Below are 24747 nucleotides of genomic sequence, written 5' to 3'. Positions count from 1 at the left end.
TTTAATTTTTTTCAATTTTTATAACGATCGTTGCTACGGGAGTAGAGCCACCAGTAATGACATAAGTGTGGTAGGCGTGTACAATAATACCTTCGACTAAGTGGCGGTCATGGAGCTTGACGACGAAGATAGAACAATGGCAACGCTACTCAACCTGTCAACCATAGAGACAGTGTATATAAGACCTCGGCAACGACAACAGTGGTTACAATAATGTATTGATTAGAGGGTTGGCGTGATGGCGACAACAAGTAGTAGCTACTAGAGTGTTAGGTAGTAGTGACAAGCATGCTAGCATGGGAAAATATCCCTCTAGAGTAGAGGTGCCAATGTACTGATAAATTTTTATACGGCAGATACAACGGTGGGCGCCTTCTCTCGTTTGCATAACACTTGTTAGATATGGCTCAAAAAATATATCATGGCATTACACCATTTTATTAATGTAATATTTAAATAAAACCTATACTAAAATATAACCTTAGATGTGACTCGGTATCTCGACTATTAAAATATTCGTGTTATTAAAAGATTATGATAATTAATTTATGTTTTTCTATTAATGGAAGACAAACAGTTATGCATGTCACACGCACATGCCCTGTTTTTATCATTTGCAGGCCCTTCCGAATAGTTCATTTATACTTTTTTATAGTACTGGTAATGAGGTCGCGTGGTCGACATTTTATTAACACGTTTCATACAATTTTTATCGGTTAGCTATACTTTAATTAGCAAACTAAAACTTAGTAAATGTAAAAGAAGTTTTTGACAGTACAGGCACAATTTCATTTGCAATTCTTTAATTTTATTTTTTATTTAGCTATTTATAGAGTTTTTTTTACAGAAATCAATTAAATATATTTTTATTTTTAGATAATGTTTAATCTATTTATAAATAAAAACAAGCTCACAAGATCCATGCATGGCTAGCGTAATACTAGCAATTAACTAACTGTACAATTTATATTATGTAATTTATATTACAAAGGGATGCTTTATTTCATACAATCCCAAGGACCATCGCACATGCCTTGGGGATGACGACATTCTGCAAGGGTACGTTCATGACCCTTGCAAATAAACATTATTAGCAAGGAACTAGAGGGATGGTAGCAGATAAGGATCTTCTGCAAGGCTATACTATTGCAAGGGGAAATACTCTTGCCAATAATTGCATTTCTTGTAGTTAATGTTTTTTAAACTGCTAAACTGTGTGCTTTTTTGAAAAAGTTTCTATACGAAAGTTGTTTAAAAAATCATATTGATCTATTTTTAAAAAAATAGTTAATACTTAATTAATCATGCGCTAATGGACCGCTCCGTTTTTAACTATCCACTTCATTCTTACCTGGACTAACCTTCAGAGGCCTAGTTCACGAGATTTAGTTGAAGCGACGTGTCAGCGCTTGGAGCAGGTGGAAGATTGGTGCTCCCTAATTTTTACTACTTTCCTTCACTTGTTACAAGCTCTTTTGTGGGCGTGTGTGTATTTTGGCTGTGTGCGTCCTAGTTATGTAGAGACTGGGGTTTTATTAGTATGGTTTATCAATTTGATGTAATTGTTTTAGATTAATAAAAGCTTCCTTTATAAAATAATATATTATGGTTTTAATTCTAGTTTTGACTGTTTTGACCAAGTTAGTAGAGGCATGAAATGAGTTGATAAAATTGTGCCAATTTAACTGAGATTCACAACATCTAGTATTTTTGTGAATTTGCATACACGGAATAATTATGAAAATTATTCTAGGTCACTATAAATTAATATAATGCATAAGCATGCAATTTCAAGTAAAAACAAGTTCAACTTGCGTACAGGCCGGGCACCCGGCCATGAGGCCATGACATTGTTTAAAATATTAACTTAAAGTTTTACAATCTGTTACAACGATTTATATAAAGGGAAATGATCTAGAATTGCAATATGTTGATCTTACATTCCCTTGGATAATTTTCCACTCACTTTGTTCAGACGACACACAAAGGAATTAAAAACAAAGGATTGACTTCGTGTTTTATCGCCTGTTGATCAAGATCATAATCAAGAATAATTATTGTATCATCAGTATATTATAAAATGTAGATTATATATAGATATTGTTGCCGACGTGGCAGCCTAGCTGGAGTATGCCAGGTAGATGTTTATGGCTGACGTGGCAAAGCCGTTGAAGCTGGAGCCGGCCGCGGTGGTGTAGGCGCCCATGTCGTCGAACACAAGCCAGTCGTCGACGCTCATCTCCGGCAGCTGGTACCCGGTCACCACCGTGTTGATGGAGTCGCACGTCGGCCCGAACACCGTCGAGGCGTGCGTCTCCTCGCCGGGGCGCGCGCCGGCGAGCGGCCTCGGGCGCGGCACGTAGCTGTCCAGGAGGATGCAGTTGAGCGAGCCGTAGACGCCGTCGTCGATCCAGTACTCGCGCACGTCGCCGCGCCTGCGCTTCCCGATGACGCGCGCGGCGAGCGTGAAGGCGGTCTCGGCGAAGTACCGGCCGGGCTCGCCGATCACCTCGACGGTGGGGAGGAGGTCGCCGAAGTAGCGCCCGAGCGCGCGGTTGATGACCGCCGCCGCGTCGCCGAACGCGGCGCCGGCGACGAACCCGCCGCCGATGTCCAGGACGCGCATCGGCGGCATCCCGAGCCCCGCGGCCGCGTCGAACGCCGCGCGCGCGGCCTCGATGGCGCCGCGGTAGACGGCCGCGCGGGACGCGCCGCTGCCGACGTGGAACGACACGCCGGCCACGCCGAGGCCCGCGCGGCGCGCGGCGCGCAGCAGCGGCAGCACCTCGTCCGGGTTGGCGCCGTACTTGAGGCCGAGGTCGACCTTGACGCCGCCGCAGTCCGGCGCCTTGATGCGGAGCAGCAGCTCGCAGCTGGGGTGGCAGCGCTTCACCTTGGCCACCTCCTCCTCGGAATCGTACGTGGTGACGTTGACGCCGGCCTCGGCGGCGAACGCGACGTGCGCGCCGGGCTTGCACGGGTTAGCGTAGACGATGGCGGCGGGCGGGACGCCGAGCGCGAGGACGGCCTCGATCTCGGCGCGGCTGGCGCAGTCGAAGCCGGCGCTGAGCGCGGCGAGCGCGCCGAGCAGCGCCGTGTCCGGGTTGCACTTGACGGCGTAGAAGGGCCTCACGCCGGGGAGCGCGCGGCGCCATCCCGCGTAGAGGTCGACCACCTTGGCGAGGTCCAGGACGTGCAACGCGCTCCTGGCGCTGGAGCTGGCGACGATGTCGTGGATGAGGCCCGTCACTGCCTCGTTTTTCTTGAGCCCGTCGCGCTTGAATGCGAGTACCTTCTTTCCCTTCACCCCGGGGGCCACGAGCACCGACTCCAAGGGTCTTCCTCCAGCCATGGTGGTGTACGTGTGTGCTTCTACTTAGCTTAATTAGCCTCTCGATCCATCTGCTGTGTTAAACAGGTATATTGGTTTTTTTCTTCTTTTAAAGAAAGGCAACATACCTGCGTTTTTATAGAACGCAAAATCTAAATCGAGACACATCTCATTTTAGTGCTAACGAGCGATGGCACATCACAGATTGGAAGAACCTACTTCAAGTAAGTATAAAATATATTCATGCCATCTATGCTTTTAATAAAAATTTCTATTAAATTACTAAGTCATCTACGATCTGATTACAACGTTGTGTTTGTAACAATTAAATCTTTATAATAAGATCTCACATGATTATACTTTTTATGAAAAATTACAAATTACTTTTACAGTGTATCTAAATTATATTTAGATTCCATTAAATTACTTCTTATACATAAAAATAAATTTAATAAAGCCTAAAAATAATTTAATCTATTATGCAAGTAACTTAAAAAAATAAAAATAAAATAACTTGCTATAGCATTAAAAAAAGGGTTAATTGGATCTATGCCACTGCAAATGTGGCAAATCAAAAATATGCCACTACTATTCAAGTTATCTGCTAAAGTATATCTTATGCTAAAGTTAACCAGAATGATATTCTATCTAATACACCTTTTGCTCTTTAGTCTGCGGTTTCGGTTTTATATTGAGTTTGATATTTCGCGAGCGAATTCAGCAATGAGCTTAGATGGTTACCGTTTTATTTGGATTTTATTAAGACATCATCCAACAAAATATTTTGCTTTGTCACGCTTAATAGCCGATACAATATCTAGCCCGCTTGTTCGTACACTTCACCATTTTTTTAATCACAAAATAATAATAATAAAATATTTATTTCATACAAAGTATATGTCCAATATGTTTTTATATATGTGCGAAGTACACTATGACACTTCCGTTGTAATGCATGAACCCTAGGTCCTGATCCACATTAATGCATTGTATTGTTCCTTCATGGTTGCCGAATTTTGACGTACAATGATGTTCTTTTCTGTACTGTTCAAGGTTGATACCAAGGTTGCTAAACCATAATGCCTCTAAGGGTGTTTTGGATAGTTTTGAAAAACAGCTAAACCTATGGGCGTATTGTATAACAATTAACAAAGTCATCGGTATATTGTAAAAAGAGTTAATGTCAGTGGTAAATCGTTGAACTGAAAGAAACGCAGTGGCATAGAGTACATTCTCTCCTATCTTTGTATCTTTGTCCAACAATACAAATGATACGATTATGTATCTAGATAATCCATGTATTTTGGGATGCAAGTACTATGTAAAGTGTGTTATTTGATTAAAAAATTTAAAAAAATGGCTAAACCCAAGAGCGTATTGTATAACAAAGTCGTCAGTACATTGTAAAGGAGACAATGTCAGTGGTAAATCATTGAACTGAGACAAACGCAGTGGCATAGAATACATTCTCTCCTATCTTTGTATCTTCATCCAACAATACAAGGGATACGATTATGTATCTAGATAGGCCCTGTATTTTGGGACGCAGGTCTATGTAAAGTGCGTTATGTGATTAAAAAATTAAAAACTGGCTGAGCACCCAGATCACCCATGCAGATTAGCTTGCAGATAAATTAACTCAGTTTAATTGTATAAGTGCGATAAAATTTTCAGACCTATTGGTTTATTTATGCTTATGCTTATTTATTTACAACTGAGAAAGAATTTTTGAGTAAACCTTTTATATGTGTGTTGTTGGTGATTCAAATGTGAATGATTGAAAATAAAGGATGATGAAAAGAGCACAAAATTAACTTCAAAACTAAGTTTCGAAATTTAAATTTTGGCTTATAAACTTAAGCATATCTTATGCTAAAGTTAACCACCAAGCTATTCTATCTAATACCCCCTTTGCTCTTCTGTCTGCACTTTCGGTTCATATTGAGTTTGATATTTCACGTGTGAATTCAGCAATGAGATTAGATGGTTACTGTTTTATTTGAATTTTATTAAGACATCATCGAACAAAATATTTTGCTTTGTCATGCTTAATAGCCGATACGATATATCTAGCCCTACCGTTTCTACACTTCGCCATTTGATTTCACAAAAAGTATATGTGCTATATATTTTTATATTTGGGTGAAGTACATCCCGAAACATCTGCTGTAATGCACGAATCCTAGGACATTACGTATATTTGTGTAGTACTGTACCTGCATGGCTGCCAAATTTCATTGAATAGTGTTGATATTTTCTGTACTGTGCGAGGATGATAATGCGGTTGCTTAGGCTGTGTTTGGCATCCCCTTTTCCCAAGGAAAAGGCTATACGTACTAACTTTTTTTACTAAATTCTTACTAACATTAATGTGTCATGCTAATTTTTTATAACTTCCATATACTTAAATCAAACGGTTGAGATGATTGTTAGTAAAAGTTTACTAAGAAAAAATTTAGTACGTGTAGCATTGCTCTTTCCCAAGGAAAAGGCTATACGTACTAACTTTTTTTTACTAAATTCTTACTAACACTGATGTATCATGCTATAAGTGCATCTAGATTTTTTATAACTTCCATCTACTTAAATCAAACGGTTGAGATGATTGTTAATAAAAGTTTAGTAAGAAAAATTTAGTACGTGTAGCATTGCTTTTTTCCCAACCCCTCTCCCTCGTTTTCCGTGCACACGTTTTTCAAACTGCTAAACGGTGTGTTTTTTGCAAAAAAAAAATATACGAAAGTTGCTTAAAAAAATCAAATTAATCCATTTTTAAAAACCATTTAGCTAATACTTAATTAATCACGCGCTAATGACCGCTTCATTTTCCGCGCGTACTGTTCCGGTTGGGAACATGGACCGGCGAACACAGCCTTAATCTTCTTAATCTTGTTTGTATTTAAGGGTATTCTGGGTCTTTTTGAAAAAAAGTTCAACCCAACGGCACATTATTGAATAGTTGATAAAGTCATCGGTATATTATACAAACGGACAATAATCAGTGTTAAATCGTTGAACAGGAAAAACTCAGCATTGAGTACATTCTCTCGTATGTTTGTATCTATATCCCAAAATACAAGGGACGGACGCAGTATGTAAAGGGTGTTAGGTGATTAAAAAATTTAAAAGATGGTTGAGCACCCATATCACCCATGCAGATTAACTTCAGATAAATTAAGTCCGTTCAATTGTATAAACACGACAATTTGTTTCAGCTATATCGTCTCATTTATACTTATGCTTATGTTTACCCGTATGGTTTATTCGCAACTGGAAATTAATTTTTGAGTAGAACTTTTATATATGTGTTATTGGTGATTCAAATGTAAAGGTTGTAAAATAAACTATGATGAAAAAAGACAAATTTAATCCCAAAATTAAGTTTTAAAATTCAAATGTAGGTTTATAAGTATAAGCATAAGCCAAATGATGGCTCTCTTTGTCCGATTTTTAACTTGGGGAAGCACCTTTTAGAAAATCCTTCGTATCCTCAGAACAATTGTTAGCTGTTAATTAATGAGTCTTGCATCAAATTGCTCATATAATTAAACAGTAGATTGTATCAGTCCCATCAATCATTACACTTAGAAGTTTGATGTGAAATTATTGAGTATTGGATAAAATAAAGTAAACCAAATATAACAACAAAATTATAGTTATAATGATGCAAAGTTGCAGATTACATAACACTGTGGGTTTAAGTTTGGCAAAGTGCAATCTTTTCCAAAAGCATAATATATTCGATTCTCAATGATGTGAAAACTACAAGGGAATATGTCTCCTGTGATTGTTCATAAGCTTCATTTCTGTCGGATAAGCGACTCGTCAGTGATCAGAAATCCTCATATATACTGACCCATCACAAATGAGTCATCTTCCACTGATTACTCGACGGTCCCTAACTTACCGCTTGTAAATGGTAACAATTCACAATGTACAGTCACTAGTAACAAAAAAAAAAAAATCGATGGAACATCTTGATTTTCGTATTTTAAATGCACAAAAAAGAGCAAAATAATATTTTGAATTTTATTAGCCATCTATCTATGGTCAGGCATCACTAGCCACAAAACTATGATTTTTTCCTTTAAAATATAAATGCATGTGGATCAGAACCCGAAACCTCTGTCTCTCCATGAAGAGCATCTTTACTAACTTTTACATAGGGAAAGCCTCCATTCAAGGTCATTTGAAGAATTCCCCTTTCTGTATTTGAAAGACCTTGTAAATAAATTCAAATGAAAATGTTATCAATTATAAACTTCTAGAACTCATTGTTCTATACAACTCTGATATAGGCCCTGTTAGATCCCACATAAAAATTTTACACCCTGTCATATCGAATACCTGCATAAAATATTAAATATACTCTTAAAAAATAACCAATTAGACAGATTGTGACTAATTTGCGAGACGAATCTTTTGAGCCTAATTACTCCATGATTTAACAATGTGGTGCTACAGTAAACATTTGCTAATAACGGCTTAACTAAGCTTAATAAATTCGTCTTGTGGTTTACTGACGGATTCTGTAATTAGTTTTTTTTATTAGTGTCCGAACACCCCATACGACACTCTATATAATATCCTATGTGACATGCCAAAACTTTACACCCATGGATCTAAACACCCCCATAGGAGCAGGTACAATAGCAAACTATTAGCCAGCTATAAACATATTTTAATGAGATAAACGATGAGAGAGAAGAGCAGCGGGCTACAGATCTGTAGCCAGCTGCAGCACGGACTCCAAGACACAATATGTGTATGACAGGTGGGACCATATATTATATGAATTGGCTATTAGATTAGCTACAGATGAATTGAAGTTAGTGGTGGGCTATACTATTAAACTTGCTCTAGTGCATCTCTAGATCAGAGGTGGTTTAAAGTATTCAAAATTTTGTCTAACAAAACAGATCCCATCACCAATCGTGTGGTATGTCAATTGTATTATAAAAAGGGCTGGAGTGGCGAGCGGAACACACGGTAGAGGTAGGTGTGACCCTACTTTTAGGGGAGCGTATCCTATGCACACAGGCCCTCGCGTGTACACACCGTGTACACCAACTAAAAATTATCACAAAAAATTCTAGGAAAATTCATACATGTACTTTCAATAGTATTACATCTACGTGCAAAGTCGCATCTTCAAATTCATTCTACATAGAGAATAACAAAAAAGATAAAATTCTGACAAAATTGCAACCTTAAAACTGTCAGATTTTTTGTTTTTTTTGTTACGGCTAAAATATAATGAATTTGACGTTAAGATTTTAACCCTAGGTGTAATACAATTGAAAGTATGTGTATGATTTTTTCTAGATTTTTTGGTGACATTTTTTAATTGGTGTGCACGTGTGTACACGTGAGGGCCTGTGTGCATAGGATATGTTGCCTACTTTTAGATGGCTGCGGTAGAGGAAACGTCGAAGGGGTGCTGCGGCGGCTGTGCTCCCTGGCCAGCAGTCACCACCGCTGCCTCTGGCGTCATCAAGGTCCCATTTGAAGGTACGCAGCTTTTTCCTCGTCTCCTTGAACGTCCTTGCGTGCTTTGCTTACCAAAAACTCTTTCCCATGCACTGATGGATTGATGATACCACATATGGCGACTCTTAGGCCCTGTTCGTTTCCAATGAAATTTGAGGATAAACTTTTGGTTTAAAATAGCACACTTTTCAAACTGCTAAACGGTATATTTCGTGCGAAAACTTTTTATATGAAAGTTGTTCTAAAATATCATATTAATCCACTTTTCAAGTTTGTAATAATTAAAATTCAATTAATAACACGTTATTACCACATTGTTTTGCGTGAAAAACTTAATCTTCATCTTCAGGAGATACAAACACCACCTACTTTACTTTTTCTGCAAATTTTAGGCCGTGTTTAGTTGCTTTGGCAAAAAAAATTTTACGTATACGAACACACATTTGAAGTATTAAACGATGTATTAAACGTAGACTAATAATAAAATAAATTACAGATTCCTCCTGTAAACTGCGAGACGAATTTATTAAGCCTAATTAATCCGTCATTAGCAAATGTTTACTATATCACCATATTGTCAAATCATGGCGTAATTAGGCTCAAAAGATTCGTCTCGCAATTTACATGCAAACTGTGCAATTGGTTTTTTTTCATCCACATTTAATGCTCTATATATATGTCCAAACTTTTGCATATGCATGGAACATTAAATGTGGAAAAAAAACCAATTGCACATTTTGTTTGTAAATTGCAAGACGAATCTTTTAAGCCTAATTACGCCATGATTTGATAATGTGATGTTACAATAAATATTTACTAATGTAGGATTAATTAGGCTTAATAGAATTGCCCCGTAGTTTACAGGTGGAATCTGTAATTTGTTTTGTTATTACTCTATGTTTAATATTTTAAATGTGTGTCCTTATACTTCAATTTCTTTTTTAAAAAGTAACTAAACACCGCTATAATAGCATGCTCGCTCTGTACACATACTCTACGACAAATAAATAAGCATTTTTATATTTTTGGTGGGACTGACATGTACTATACCTCCTTTCTCTTGATATGGGTCCGAGCTGTCAGCACTCATCACGTCTAGGCGCTCGCGCTGAGCGGGCGGCTGCAGAAGCATTGCCTTCCTTCTCTCACATTGCTTTTTCTCTTCCACATCAGATCGAGACATCATCTGCTGGTTAATCGTCTACTTCCTCCGTCCTAAAATATAATCATTTTTTATCTCATGACGGTCTTCGAGTTACTATTTTGATCAACAATATCTATAAAAATAAAATATTTTAAATAAAAAAAAGTTGCATATTATAATAGTTTGATTAATAATAAATCTAGTAACGTCAATTTTACATGATTAATTTTTTTATTTTATTGATATTAATAGTTAAAGTTAAAAATGGTTGACCTAGCACCATGTAAAAAATCTTATATTTTAGGATGGAGGGAGTACTTATTAGACTTGCTCTGACGGGTGGAGGCCCGTGTGTTGTATAGGTTATTTTTAATGATACTATAAATATTAATATTTTATGATTATTGAAATCACTAATATTAATTAGGATATACTAAGCGTTACGCACGTATTAGTGCTAACGAAGTAAAACGCATATAGAGGTTTTATGGTATCCTTGGGTAGGTATGTTCCTCTCTATTGTTTTAGTAGTAAAGAAATTATTTGTTTGAACTGATTATAAGTATGATTGGTAATGATGGAGCTTTTCTTATTCTCGGGAAGTATATATAAGTGTATAGGGGTATATATACTAAAATTGTAAGTTATGAGGTATATACCTCCACACTAACACATGTACTTATATATATATATATATATAGTAAATTTGTTTGGTGCTCCATGGTGTCCGGGCATCATTGTTGAAATTGAGTATATACCCAATTCAAATGAGTATGAAACTTTTTTAATTACTTAGGTATTAACATTAACTACTTTACTAACTAGTTCAAAGCAAGTTTGAACTAAATTTGAACTTATTTTTGTTAGATTTTGATTCTAGGTATATAGCATCCATACATATAATTAGTTTGGTATGTAATCATCGATTGTGAAATAAAGTTAATATATATATATATATATTAAAAAAACAAAATAAAATTTCAAAAATATTTTTTACCAGGAATACTATCAGGGCTTTATCCAGCAGTTTAATTTTATAAATAAATTTCAAAAATATTTACAAAGATAAAATCCACACATGCTGCAACTTGGTAATTATTAATCTCGAAATAAAAAATCGATTTAAGAAAGGGCTAAGCTAAGAACTCAGTACGTAAATAATCCCATATTCTAGAAAAAAAATATTTGTAAAGAGTCCATGCTGCTATCACCCACGGCATGTTTTATTAACACAAAGGCCTCTGTTCAGTTCCTAAAATAAAATTTTTTACGCTATCATATCAAATGTTTGGATATATATTTGGAGTATTAAATACAGGAAAAAAACAATTACATAAATTGCGAGACAAATCTTTTAAACCTAATTGCGCCATGATTTGACAATGTGTTGGTATAGTAAATATTTGCTAATGACAGACTAATTAAGCTTAATAAATTCATCTCGCAGTTTTCTGGTGGAATCTGTAATTTGTTTTGTTATTAGACTATGTTTAATGTTTTAAATATGTATCCGTATATCCGATGTGACAACCAAACACAACAAATTTTTTCCAACTAAACAAGGCCAAACTCTCGAGATGATATGTGATAATGATATTACAATCCACACCTTGAATCATTCTGACTAACGTACAGCAGTACACGAATTACACCAAAAAGCTCGTTCGGTAGGCAAGTTTAAGGGCAGGTACAGTAGCGCTATAAACCAGCTATAAACATATTTTAAAAAGATAAAGGAAGAGAGAGAAAAGCAGCGGGCTACAGATCTGTAGTCAGCAGCAGCACAGACTCTAATACGTAATGTGTGTATGACAGATGTGGCCAGATATTAATAGTATAGTAAGCAACTATTGTATAAAATGGCTATTATATTAATTATAGATTATTTAGAGTTAATAGTAGGCTACACTATTAAACTTGCTCTAATAAATAATTTCGAGTGTTCTTGATTAACGCTAAAAAAGATGGAAAAGCTATACCAGACTTGTGGGGTTGTGCGCGTGCATCGACGTGTCGTTGGACCAGCTAGCTACTTGGCAGCACGCTTGCCGATGTTGGTCCAGTGCCGCTTCCAAGTGTGAAGTTATAGCAGGTACAATTACAGGCTATAAGCCAGTTATAAACATATTTTAAAGAGATAAATTAAGAGAGAAGAACAACTACATCACGAAATATAAGATGTAATGTGTGTATGACAGGTGGGACCAGATATTAATAGTATAGTAAGCAACTATTGTATGAATTGGCTATAGATAATTTGGAGCTAGTAGTGGGCTATACGATTAAACTTGCTCTATTAAACTTGCTCTTAGAGCAAGTTTAAGAGCAAGTTTAATAGTATAGCTAACTGCTGGCTACAAATCATCCATAGTCAACTTAATAGCCAATTCATACAATAGTTATCTATAAACGTATACTATATAATAAATATCTGGTCCCACCTGTCATATAAACATGCATCTTGAAGTCCGTGCTGCAGCTGGCTACAAATCTGTAGCTCGCTGTTCTTATCTCTCCTCTTTTATATCTTTAAAATATGTTTATAGCTGGCTTATAGTCTGCTATTGTACCTGCTCTTAGAACATCTCAATCCTCAAGTTTAAGGTTATGTTCTTCTCATAGTTGATTCAACTTACATCTTTTCAAACTGCTAAACGGTCTATTTTTTTTAAAAAAAATTTCTTTATGAAGTTTTTACAAAAATCATATTAATCCATTTTTTAAAAAATAGTTAATACTTAATTAATCATGTAATAATAAATATTTTATTTTGCATGCCAGAGAGAGGGGTCAGCCTAAGTGTTGTTTTGGTGGAGTTAAGAAATAAAGTTTACTTCTGGTTGTAATTCACCGCGGCACGATTGTAGTAGTTGTGTTGCCAATTTTTCCTTTTCTTTATAATATTTATAGCCTATGTGCATTCTAATTATAAAGAGGTCGAGGGTGATCTTAGAAAAATTATATCCTTTCGTTGTGTTTGTTTAAGATCAATAAAACACTTTTTATTAAATTAGAAAGGTGCCGCTTTGAATTCCCCTAATTATTTCCGATCGAGTTATAAGCAAACAGTCTTTTGACTGAGAGAAAATAGCAAGCAAGAGATGTCTCAACGGAGTAATGGAGATGCGGCGTGGATGTTCGTCGCATTAATCACTCTGCTCGATCGTGTTGGTTGAGTGCAGATTGTACTCGATCCACATGATGGACTAGGACGACCGGACGTAGAATTGATGGGATTTGGAAGGAAGGTTAGCCCACCACGTTAAATAGATCATTATTGCCAACTATGTCAAATCATTGTAGATTTCTTGTTTTGATTTTACGATCCGTCCTATCAATGGTCAGTTTTTTTTTTAATGTGAGAGCTACTAAAAAGTTCAATTAATATAAGCTAGTAAATAGATAGATACATCGGATATTTTGCAGAACACACGTTAGAATATGGTGCAATTACAATGAGTAGCCTGAATAGGTTAAAGAAATACTCCATGCCAGGATTGATAGGAATGGTTAGCGGTCATGATGTCCAAGTTGCAGGACTCTCTATTCTTCCGCATGTCATCGTGATATCAAGTACGTTGGCCTCTATTCTTCCACATGTCATTGCTGAACTCCATATACTATCTATACAGCTATCAGCCCGCAATGCCCATTAAAGCGAATACATTTATAGGACCAAATACAAGAACCAAACCTACCAAATAGGTAGAATAACCAAAACCAAATCTTTTTAGGAAACTAAAAGATTACCCTCAAACTTGACGAAGTTCCAATGGTTCAACCGCCAGATAAACCTCGGTCAGACAGGATCCAAGCTGCCGGTCTGACAGGTTCGATATTGTCGGTCAGACTGCCGCCTTGCCACCGGTTAGACCGTCAGTTGATCATCTTGCCTTCTTGGGGCCGCCACCACCACTGCCGGTCTAACTACACGTTGTACTCCGGTTAGACTGTCGGGATCCAGCAAAACACAAACAAATGAAACTCTTGAAAGTAGATCAAATTTATTGCATCAATATATATTTATAAAGTGCATCAAAAGCACACATCTCTCAACTCACAAACTATAATCGAAATCTCGAAGCAAACCCTGACTTTTTCTCTCCCTAAAAAGTCAATATCTTCTAGCCTCAACCCCTCATCTATTTACACCCACAACGTGGCTACCCCTAGCCACGAATCCAACTAGAATTAGGAGTCCTAATCAAATAGGAAACTCACCAAACTAGGAAAAAACCATCCCCATACAACTTCACATTCAAATCTTTCCAAATATGGACTTCAATCCAAATTTGACTACTCTTTCCATGCGTACACAACACCACGTGTATGCCATATTGAAACCTTCATGTCCACATGCATTGTTCTCTAGCCTGAGCATTCAGCGTGATATCCTTGACCATCTGGACCTCATCTTCTCCCAAGCCTAGTCCTGATTCATCACTGGGATATCGAAAGCCTTCCGATATACTCGTTGATAGTCGTATCCATCACAGATGAGGTCATCGTGATGAAGCACTTTGGCCTGTCACAGGTGGGCCAATCTGGCGTGGTGCAACGAACTACGGAGGGTCTGCCTAAACTGCAATCAATTGAAATTGATTTTGGCTGACATGGAGTACATACAATTACTCGATCTGCACACTTTGATGTGTGCATCCCACGATGGCAAAACCTACGCTCCAATATCACATGTTGGATTGAGTGGGCTAGCCCAGCAGCTATTGGCTAACCTAAGTCACATTGGGCCTGCTCCACCATAGACTTGACTGGAGTCAACAAATTTAGATATTAAGACTACACAATCCAAAAGACTAGTTCGATGGGCGGGCTCACCTCTCCCCTTTTAAATTAACTTCTATTGGGCGCTGGTTTTCATCATACTAAAACCTATGTGTTTAGAAGGAAGCACGTGTAGAGGCCTCTGTTAGCTTCTGTCTATAAAAACAGGGAATAGTCAACAGTGAGTACAAACATACTCATAAGTCACCGTAATAGATATAATAGTGTACATAGTGAATAAATACTAGTACAAAAAAGGCAATAGATGCTGGTTGGGAACCCCACGAAGGTGTTGGAAATATCCCAACCGGCACCTAGAAAGCAACACTGATGTGGAGTGGAAATATCCCAATCGTGTCGGTACCGGTTGCGGTGTCGGTTTGGAACCGACACCTTTGAGGTTCCACGAATAAAAGAAAGCCGACTCGATGCATAGGCTCGAATCGAGCCGATACAACAAGCCGAGCAGGTCCCCTTCACCCTGACCAATCCAAAAATATTCAAGCAAGAACACTAAGAATATTCAAGCATGGCCGACGTCGGAGAGGGTGCCACCACCACCACACGCTGTTGCTGCCTCCCCTCCCGCCGGATCTAGCGGAGGGGAAGGCGTCGCTTGCCGCTGCCGCCTTCCTCCTACCACCACCCGCCACTGCCGCCGCCTCCCCTCCTGTCAGATCTGGCGGAGGGGATGGTGCCGTCCCTGCTACCGGCTCCCTCCTGCCAGATTTGATAGAGGGGAGGTCACCACCCTTGCCGGCGCACGCGGGTAGGGAGATCGCCACCGCCGGCGCTCGCGGGTAGGGAGGAGAGAGAGAGAGAGAGAGAGAGAGAGTTGCGGGAGAGAAAGGGATAAGGACAATGTCCTCGCGGTCCTCGCGAGGGGACAAGGACGGGCCCGAGTGAATAAGACGCATTCGGCTCGACTTAATTAATTGTTTTTTTTAAAAAACAATTAATATAGTATTGATGCTGGTTTTTCTTTAAACCGGCACCTATTTCTTTATAAAGGTGCCGGTTCTTGCTAAACAAGGCCTTAACATGGTTAAAATTTAAAAAGTTCGACTTAGAAAAAAAGTCAAGTATCATTATAATATAAAACAAAGGAAGATCTGCATCCACCTCCTCAAGCTTCATCTTAGTTTGGTTTACCATCGTGTATAATTTATCACATTTCCATAAAACCCTGATCTTCCCGCATATCAGGATAGTTTACGAAACCTACACAATCAAAATTTAAGCAAGACTAAAACTTTTCGGGCTAGTCAAGAGCATTATAAGTTTTGCTGGTCCTTAACCACGAGCCCAACTGTTTGAATATATTATTTTCCCGCAACTCGGTGACGCGCCAAACACATAAGACTATTGCACAGGGAGAGAGATTTATTGCTGGCCTTTAATGTTCTACATAGGGGGAGAAACAATTCCAGGCGTCGAGAACATCGCGAGGACACAGAGAAGCCACCCCTTAGACCCACTATCGGCTGCTGAAATTGCTGTGGCTGTAACAACTGTCAAAGCTGCTGCAAGTACTCCTGAGGTCTGTCCACGTACTTCTACTGTTGGCTAGTACTACCCCTTAATTTTATACAAATATGCTATATATTCTTTGAATAAATAATTTACAAGTAACTTACAACATATATATAGGTCCGAGATGGCATGCGTTTTGTTGAAATTGCGCTCCTGGAACCAGAAAAGAACGTTGTGGCATTAGCTGATGCATACTTTTTCCCTCCATTCCAACCATCACTGCTTCCTGGAAACAGAAATGCTCTTATCATTCCAACCAAGCTGCCACCAAGGAGGGCCAAGCTTGTTGTCTACAACAGACAGACAAATGAGACTAGTATTTGGATTGTAGAATTCTCTGAAGTGCATGCTGATAGTGATACTAGGGGTGGACATCACAGAGGAGGCAAGCTCATATCATCAGAGGTTGTAATTCCCGATGTTCAACCTGCGATGGTATGTGTCCACTTTCTGTATATTTGTTAGGCACAATTCTATTGATTTTTTGATCATTTTATTCAATCCATTTGACAATTAATTACTGCTGATTTGAAAGGCCATAGTTAATCCAAATTTATTGTGTAATGAACATGTAGTTGAATCCTGATATTTACCTGATCACCTCTTATAAATTATGTCTGGTTTGCTGTGCTACTTTCCTCAAAAACTATGACCCGAATGACAGAATCTTAGCTGGAAGCATTGAGAAAATTTCGCAATACATTTTTATATTTGGTCAAGTACTAGATTTATTTGAATTTTTCTAGTTCTCATGTGTATAAATTTTTCAGGATGCCATGGAATTTGTTGAGTGTGAAGCTACTGTAAAAAGCCACCCCCCTTTCATTGAAGCCATGAGAAAAAGAGGAATTGATGACATGGATCTTGTCACAGTAGATCCATGGTAAGCTAGCTAATTTGTTTCATTTATGTTGTTAATAAACGTTGTATACAACATTATCGTTCAGCTCTTGTTGCAGGAACAATAGAGCCTTGAAACATAATTCCTTTTCTGCTTGAATACAGGTGTGCAGGATATTACAGTGATGCTGATGCTCCCAGTAGAAGAATCGCCAAACCTCTGGTGTTCTGTAGAACTGAAAGTGATAACCCTATCGAGAATGGCTATGCACGACCTGTTGAAGGGATTCATATTATCGTTGATATGCAGAACAATACGGTGATAGAGTTCGAAGATAGGAAGCTTGTCCCTCTTCCCCCATCAGATCATTTGAGGAACTACACTTCAGGGGAAACACGAGGTGGTGTTGATAGAAGTGATGTGAAGCCTCTAGTTATCAATCAACCTCAAGGCCCAAGTTTCCATGTCAACGGTTACCTTGTGGAATGGCAGAAGGTTAACTGGCTGTCTATAGTGTTTACTGTTTTAATTTAATTATTGGCGTAGTACTCCCTCTTTTTCTAAATGTTTGACGCCGTTGACTTTTTTAAACATGTTTGACCATTCGTCTTATTTAAAAACATTTGTGAAATGTGTAAAACTATATGTATACATAAAAGTATATTTAACAATAAATCAAATGATAGGAAAAGAATTAATAATTACTTAAATTTTTTAAATAAGATGAATGGTCAAACATTTTTAAAAAAGTCAACGGTGTCAAACATTTTGGGATAGAGGGAGTAGTATCTAATAAAAATGATTAAAAAACATTTTCTGTTGAACAGTGGAACTTTCGTATTGGCTTCACCTCTAAAGAAGGTTTAGTTCTTCATTCTGTTGCATATGTTGATGGAAACCGTGGCCGTCGACCTATCGCTCACAGGCTGAGTTTTGTTGAGATGGTTGTTCCTTATGGTGATCCAAATGAACCACATTATCGGAAGAATGCATTTGATGCTGGAGAAGATGGGCTTGGAAAGAACGCAAACTCTCTTAAAAAGGTGCTTATTTTGATGTTCCATATTAGCACCTCAGTGTAATATACTTGCCATAAATTTTAATATTAGATAACTTGATCTGATTGAGTGAACACAAAAGAGTGATTTACTAGGAACAATAATTTCTTCCATTTATTTATTCTTTTTCTTATCATCTTTATGGAATTTCTCATTTCATTTTTTTTTAAAAAGTTAAGGATTGAAATTGTGTTGATTATGCTTGGTGATGAATTAGTTTTACCGGGCCGATGACAAGAATGTATTTTATGGCTGCACCTATAGGCTGATTGGACTTAACTTTGTTATAATGTAGGGATGTGACTGCTTGGGTTTCATAAAATACTTTGATGCACATTCTCTATTCTCTATGGCGTGGAGACCATAGAGAATGCTGTTTGCTTACATGAAGAGGACCATGGGATCCTCTGGAAACATCGAGATTGGAGAACAGGATTAGCTGAAGTTAGAAGATCAAGGAGGCTTACTGTGTCATTTGTCTGCACGATTGCCAATTATGAATATGGGTTCTATTGGCATTTTTACCAAGTGAGTAATTAGTGAAATGTCTACACCTACAATCTACACTTACTTTAAAATTAGAATCCACTAACAGTTATTAATTTCTAAAACTCAACATTTAAATGTACCATGTGAACATTCACTCACTAGCAATTATTTTCTATTAAAACTTAACATTTAAATATACCACATCATCGCCCCACTATCGAACTTGTGAAAACATCATCCTCCATATCATCTCCACAATCTTTTTAACGTAGATCCCATTCCTATGATACCACTCAATGTATACATATTCCGTATTAAAGCACGATATATCAATTGTACTGAATAAGGGTTTGGGGGGTGGAGGCTCCTTAAATTGTGAAGTGATTGCCTCTTTTATGCTGATCATTTTTTTTTTCTTGATGCAGGATGGTAAGATAGAAGCAGAAGTTAAGCTTACTGGAATTCTTAGTGTAGGAGCTCTAATGCCCGAGGAGCAGAGGAAATATGGTACTACTATTGCCCCTAGTTTGTATGCACCGGTGCACCAGCATTTCTTTGTCACCCGTATGGACATGGCAGTTGATTGCAAACCAAATGAGGCCTATAATCAGGTAGGTTGGCTCATCCAAGAATCTTAGTTGTCCACATGCATCGGCTACTTCCAGTATGATATTGCTCCATGCCCTATTACCTTGTTTATTTTTTCGCATAAATTCATCGTAAGTAGTGAATTTCCCATGTAATTTTGAGTGGAGCTATATTTTTAAATAATTAGATTTGGAGACTATTTAGCACAACTCTAGCTCCAGGAATTGGAGCTCCATGAAACAGTTTTAGTTCTATCTAAAATACGAGCAGAGCTGGGTTAATCTCTCTCACAAAATAAATTAGAGATGTGGAGTTGAGTTTAGGTTCTTCCACAGCTTCACGCTAAAGCCAACTCCTGAAGCTAAATTTAAGAGTTGAAACTCTACCAAATAGACCATTTATATACACATACTACTATTAATCTATACCTTCTATATAGTTGGTACCCACTAAAAATTATTAGAAGCTAAAGATTAACATGCAAACATACCGCATCATTACTCACTAGCAATTACTATTCTAGCCCATTTTAAATCCTATGCAAGTCTGCCACATTATCATCCACTAGCAACTGCAATTCTAGCCTATTTTAAATTTCATACAAGCATGACACATCATAGACAATATTATATAATATTATATTGTAGAGATCAATATTATTTTTTGAAATAATATTTTCATATATTATTTTTTCGATATTTCAAATTTCATTATTTGTACAATCTTTATCATATACTCATCCATAAATTTTGCAGCAAAGCGCGGAATATCACCCAGTTAATTTTTATATGTTTTACATACAACACTTAGCTTATTCTCTGTGCAATACATTTTCAAAGAAGACTATTGAATTTCATATACAACTTTCAACTTATCTTTAAATCGATCTACACCATTGTAGTCTGGGTCAACTACGAAAAGCTGATCAAAGTATTTTGTCTTTCTTTGATTAACGAGAATATTTCTAAGCATCTCGAAGGGACGTGGTGATTTTTGTTTTTCTTTAAAAAAAAGAACTAATCCCTCCGTTTTATATTATAAGTCGTCTAATTTTTTTTTCAAACTTCTTTAAGTTGGATAAAATTTATAAAAAAATATACCAACACTTTTAATACAAAACAAACATATTATCAAAAGTATAATTTAATATTAAGTTTAATAAAAGTCAAACGACTTATAATATGAAATGAAACAGAGGGAATAGTATCTAAATAAATACAGCAGATTACTTGTCTACATTATGCATAAACATGCTCTAAGCCGTTTTTTCTTTTCTGAAAAGTATTCTAGTCTACTATAAGTCTTGGAGACTTCGTGGAGGCCTGCATTTCATTGCATTATCATCTGGTACGATTTTCATAATTAACAACGTTGCTTCCCTTTTCATCTCACAGGTGGTAGAGGTAAACGTCAACGCGGAATGTGCAGGACCAAATAATATGCATAATAATGCATTTTACGCGGAAGAAAAACTTTTGAAATCTGAACTACAGGCCATGCGTGATTGTCACCCTTCATCCGCACGTCATTGGATTGTAAGAATGTGGGAGAGAAGCACTGTATCGTTCTTTTATAATTCACTAGCTACTGTGCATCGTAATTAGTGGATTTTCCGTACTACTAGAAAAAATATTTTTCCAGGCAGGCCAATCACGTTTTCGCAGGCGGGCAAGCCGTCCGTCTGCAACTCAACACCTATAAAAATAGTTGATTTTCACAGGCGTGCAACTGTTCCACTTGCGAAAATAGCTTCTAGCGCTAAAAAAAATGGGCAGCCACCGCTGTTTACGGCGGTAGCTTTCCGTTCCCAATCCAGTTCCCACCCATTCCCCATCCAATCCAGTGAATTCAAAGTCAACAGAGAAATCACCGGTTCATCCAAAATAAAGCTTCACATGCACCAGCCATATTTCAGTTTCACAAGAATCAATTCTAGCAAAGAAAGCAAACAAAATCACATGTAAAATCATTACTAAAATAACCGCCGCCGCTCTGCCATCGTCCGCCACCGCAGCCGCCCTCCGCCGCCACCGCCCGCCGCCGCCGCCTTAACCCTCCTCGCTGCCGTCGCCATGTCTGACGAGAAAGGGAGGGGAGCTCCGACGGCTACCGCCCTCCCCCCGCCCCCCTCCAGCCAGATCTGGGAGGCAGGGGCCAAGAGCCGTCGACCACCGCTCTCCCCTCGCCCCGTTCTGGCCAGATTTGGGAGGGAGGGACTGGGAGCCGCGCCGCCTCGACCCTCCTCGCCGCTGCCGCCCTTCGCCGCCACCGCCCGCCGCTGCTGCCAGGAGCACACAACTCCACCGCCGGTAGCCACCGCCGCCTCCGGCCGGCGTCCGAGGAGAGGATGAGAAGTGAGAGGAGGGGAGAGGCCGGTGAGAGGAGAGGTGGAGGGGAGGCCGGGAAGGGGAAGGGGAGGGACGCTCGAGACTTAGAAAAAATCTAGCTATCGCAAGCCTATTTTCACAGCCGGACCACACGGTTCGCCTGCGAAAATCATTTTCGCAGGCGCCGCTTAAGTGGTCCACCTGTGAAAGTAGATTTTTCTAGGCGGACAACAAATTTCATCCTGATTTATTTTTTTTAGGTGGTTATTGGCTTCAAGGGTCATGTCCGCCTGCGAAAAAAGACCTTCATGTCAGAAAAAATGCCTTTTCTAGTAGTGCCGTACGTGCAATTTTGTGTGGAGCTATATTTTTAAATAATTGGATTTAATATACACATACAACTATTTTTTATTTTTCTATATACAACATTAGCTTATTATCTGTACAATACTTTTTTAAAGAAGATCCAAATTTCATATACAACTTTCAACATATCTTTAAATCGATCTAAACCTTTGTAGTCTGGGCCTACTACGAAAGACCGATCAAAGTATTTTTGTCTTACTCCGATTAGTGTGAACATTTCTAAGCATCTAGAAGGGACGTGGTGGCTTTTGTTTTTCTTTAAAAAACTAGTATCTTAATAAATACAGGACATTACCTGTCTATATTATGCGTAAACATGCTCTAAGCCGTTTTCTTCTTCTCTGAAAAGCCTTCTAGTCTATGCAGCTAAGTTCGGCAGCATGACATTGTGAGTTTGTTTGTTTCGTTTTCCGTATGCATGTTTCCCGAACTACTAAGCGGTGTATCTTTTTAAAATTATTTTATAGAAAAGTTACTTTAAAAAATTATATTAATCTATTTTTAAAATTTAAAATATTTAATACTCAATTAATCATGCGCTAACGGCTCACCTCGTTTTTATGTATTTTCTCAGTCTTTTCAATCCGCTTCTTCTCAAACTCAGCAAACTCAGCAAGTGTCTGAAACTTCCTTCGTGAAGGCCTGCATATTTTGGGCCAGTTAACTTGCACCAAGGACGATGTGCCCTCTTGCATCGATACATGTGGATCTGAGACTTTTTGGGACACTGCTTTATATTCCCTCCGATCTATTCTATAATATACTCCCTCTGTTTCTACATATTTAACGCTGTTAACTTTTTTAAATATGTTTAACCGTTCGTCTTATTAAAAAATTTAAGTAATTATTAGTTTTTTCTATCATTTGATTCATTATTAAATATACTTATATGTATACATGTAATTTTACATATTTCACAAAATTTGTTGAATAAGACGAATGGTCAAACATGTGCTAAAAAGTTAACGGCGTCAAATATTTAGAAACGGAGGGAGTATATTATATGACTCTGTTGATATTTATGTGTCATTTGATTATTCATCTTATTAAATAACAACTGTATAAATGTGATTTGTTTTGTTGACTTATTTCATTATAAAAAAACTATAAAATTAAACTATATTTTACATATTTACACGAAATATTTGGATGGAACATATGGTCAAATATTACGAAAAAGTCAAGGGCATCGTATATTATAATACTGAGGTAGTATACACGCACGCTGATACACTGTTTTATGCACGTTGATCAGGTAAGGAACACAAGGACTGTAAATCGTACTGGACAACCAACAGGCTACAAGCTCATACCTGGTTCAAACTGTCTTCCATTGCCCCTGCCTGAGGCGAAATTCCTGAGAAGAGCTGGATTTTTAAAGCATAATCTTTGGGTTACATCATACAAAAACGATGAGATGTACCCTGGAGGAGAGTTTCCTAATCAGAACCCACGAATTAATGAAGGTTTATCAACATGGGTAAAGCAGGATAGATCCCTAGAGGAAACCAACATAGTTCTCTGGTAAGTTGTCACCTCCTAACAATTGCTATCGATGTGTAAGTTTCATCTAATTTTTCATGCCCTATAATAGAAAAATATGTAGTGTGTAAACTCCATGTACAATGTAAACCTGAAAATAAATGTCCAAGATTTGTCCATGTTATCTTGAGTAACTTTTTTACTTCCAAATTTAACCATTGAGTAAATATTTTTACTTGGAGTAAAGAAATTACTTATGGTCATTTGTATATCCTAAGTACATATTTTTCCATCTATAATGGCATGACTAATAAAACACGTGTTTTGTAACTGCAGGTACGTTTTCGGGGTTACCCATGTCCCAAGGCTCGAAGACTGGCCTGTAATGCCAGTGGAACACATCGGCTTCATGCTGAAGGTACAAGTTCAGCCTAATTGGTTTCTTTTCTGCTTTATTCACTGCATCGAATAGATAGTTTTCTTGTCGTACATTGCTCCAGATAACGTTACAGCTCTGAACATCGGAACCCATATTGTTTTTGTTCTACTCCAGCCAGATGGATTCTTCGACTGCTCTCCTGCGATCGACGTCCCTCTTGGATCTGAAGTACACACAAAGAAAGCCGAGCGGCCCAGGCGTTTTAAATGAGTGGATAAATTATTGAGAGATCATTGAATGGGCGAATGATATAGTTTATATCAATGAGCTACTACAAAATAACTTAGCACTTATTTATGCAATGCTAATAAGAAAGTTTGTTGTTATAAATCATACTTTTAAAGGCGTGCTATTGATAATCCATATCACCGTAAGTTGATCACAACTGTTTAGTAATATGTCCTAACAATCATAGACACGATTGTATCACATAGCATGTAATGAATTTATGAACAAATTGTTATTCTATTCCTTATAATAGATAATGTAATTTTAGTCGATAAGTATGTGACTTATTCATAAGGCTTTTAAGTGATATGTTACTATTTTTAAATAATCTATGATTATATATCATGTACGAAACAAATATGATTATGAGATCATAACATATATTGATTGATGATCGTTTTTCATGGACCATGGTAGACCCAACTTGAAACACCACAAGAATGGCTTGTTTACATTGTGTTAAGAATTAGCCTATGTGTTCCCATGTGATCCCACTATCCTCACTATTAAACGTAGTAAACTCAGGGACTCTAAAACCACGGGGATATGGGATATTGTAAAAATAATCATGATATATTTTCAGTAAATCCTAGCCCAATTGCTTGGTACAATTCTAAACGTTTTTCTAATGATATTTCTCACATGGTAT

At 37.8% G+C, this 24747-nt stretch overlaps 1 protein-coding gene and 1 pseudogene across 1 annotated transcript; one reads left to right on the top strand and one right to left on the bottom strand.

Moving 5' to 3' along the window:
- Positions 1–1964: 1964 nt before the first annotated feature.
- LOC127772299 (ornithine decarboxylase 1A, chloroplastic-like) lies at positions 1965–3352 on the bottom strand. Its single transcript, XM_052298327.1, has one exon. The coding sequence runs from the start codon at positions 3350–3352 to the stop codon at positions 2120–2122; it is 1233 nt and encodes a 410-aa protein (XP_052154287.1). The 3' UTR covers positions 1965–2119.
- A 12794-nt stretch (positions 3353–16146) lies between these two features.
- On the top strand, positions 16147–24080 carry LOC127770168 (amine oxidase [copper-containing] zeta, peroxisomal-like; annotated as a pseudogene).
- Positions 24081–24747: the final 667 nt, after the last annotated feature.

This window comes from Oryza glaberrima, chromosome 4, assembly GCF_000147395.1.
Source record: "Oryza glaberrima chromosome 4, OglaRS2, whole genome shotgun sequence".
Taxonomy (NCBI): domain Eukaryota; kingdom Viridiplantae; phylum Streptophyta; class Magnoliopsida; order Poales; family Poaceae; genus Oryza; species Oryza glaberrima.
The sequence above is the reverse complement of the archived record's forward strand: the minus strand, read 5'-3'. Positions and strand labels throughout refer to the sequence as shown.

Bases quoted from the DNA above. Each gene is read 5' to 3' on its own strand.
- LOC127772299 (XM_052298327.1), bottom strand. From the start codon at position 3,352: ATGGCTGGAGGAAGACCCTTGGAGTCGGTGCTCGTGGCCCCCGGGGTG.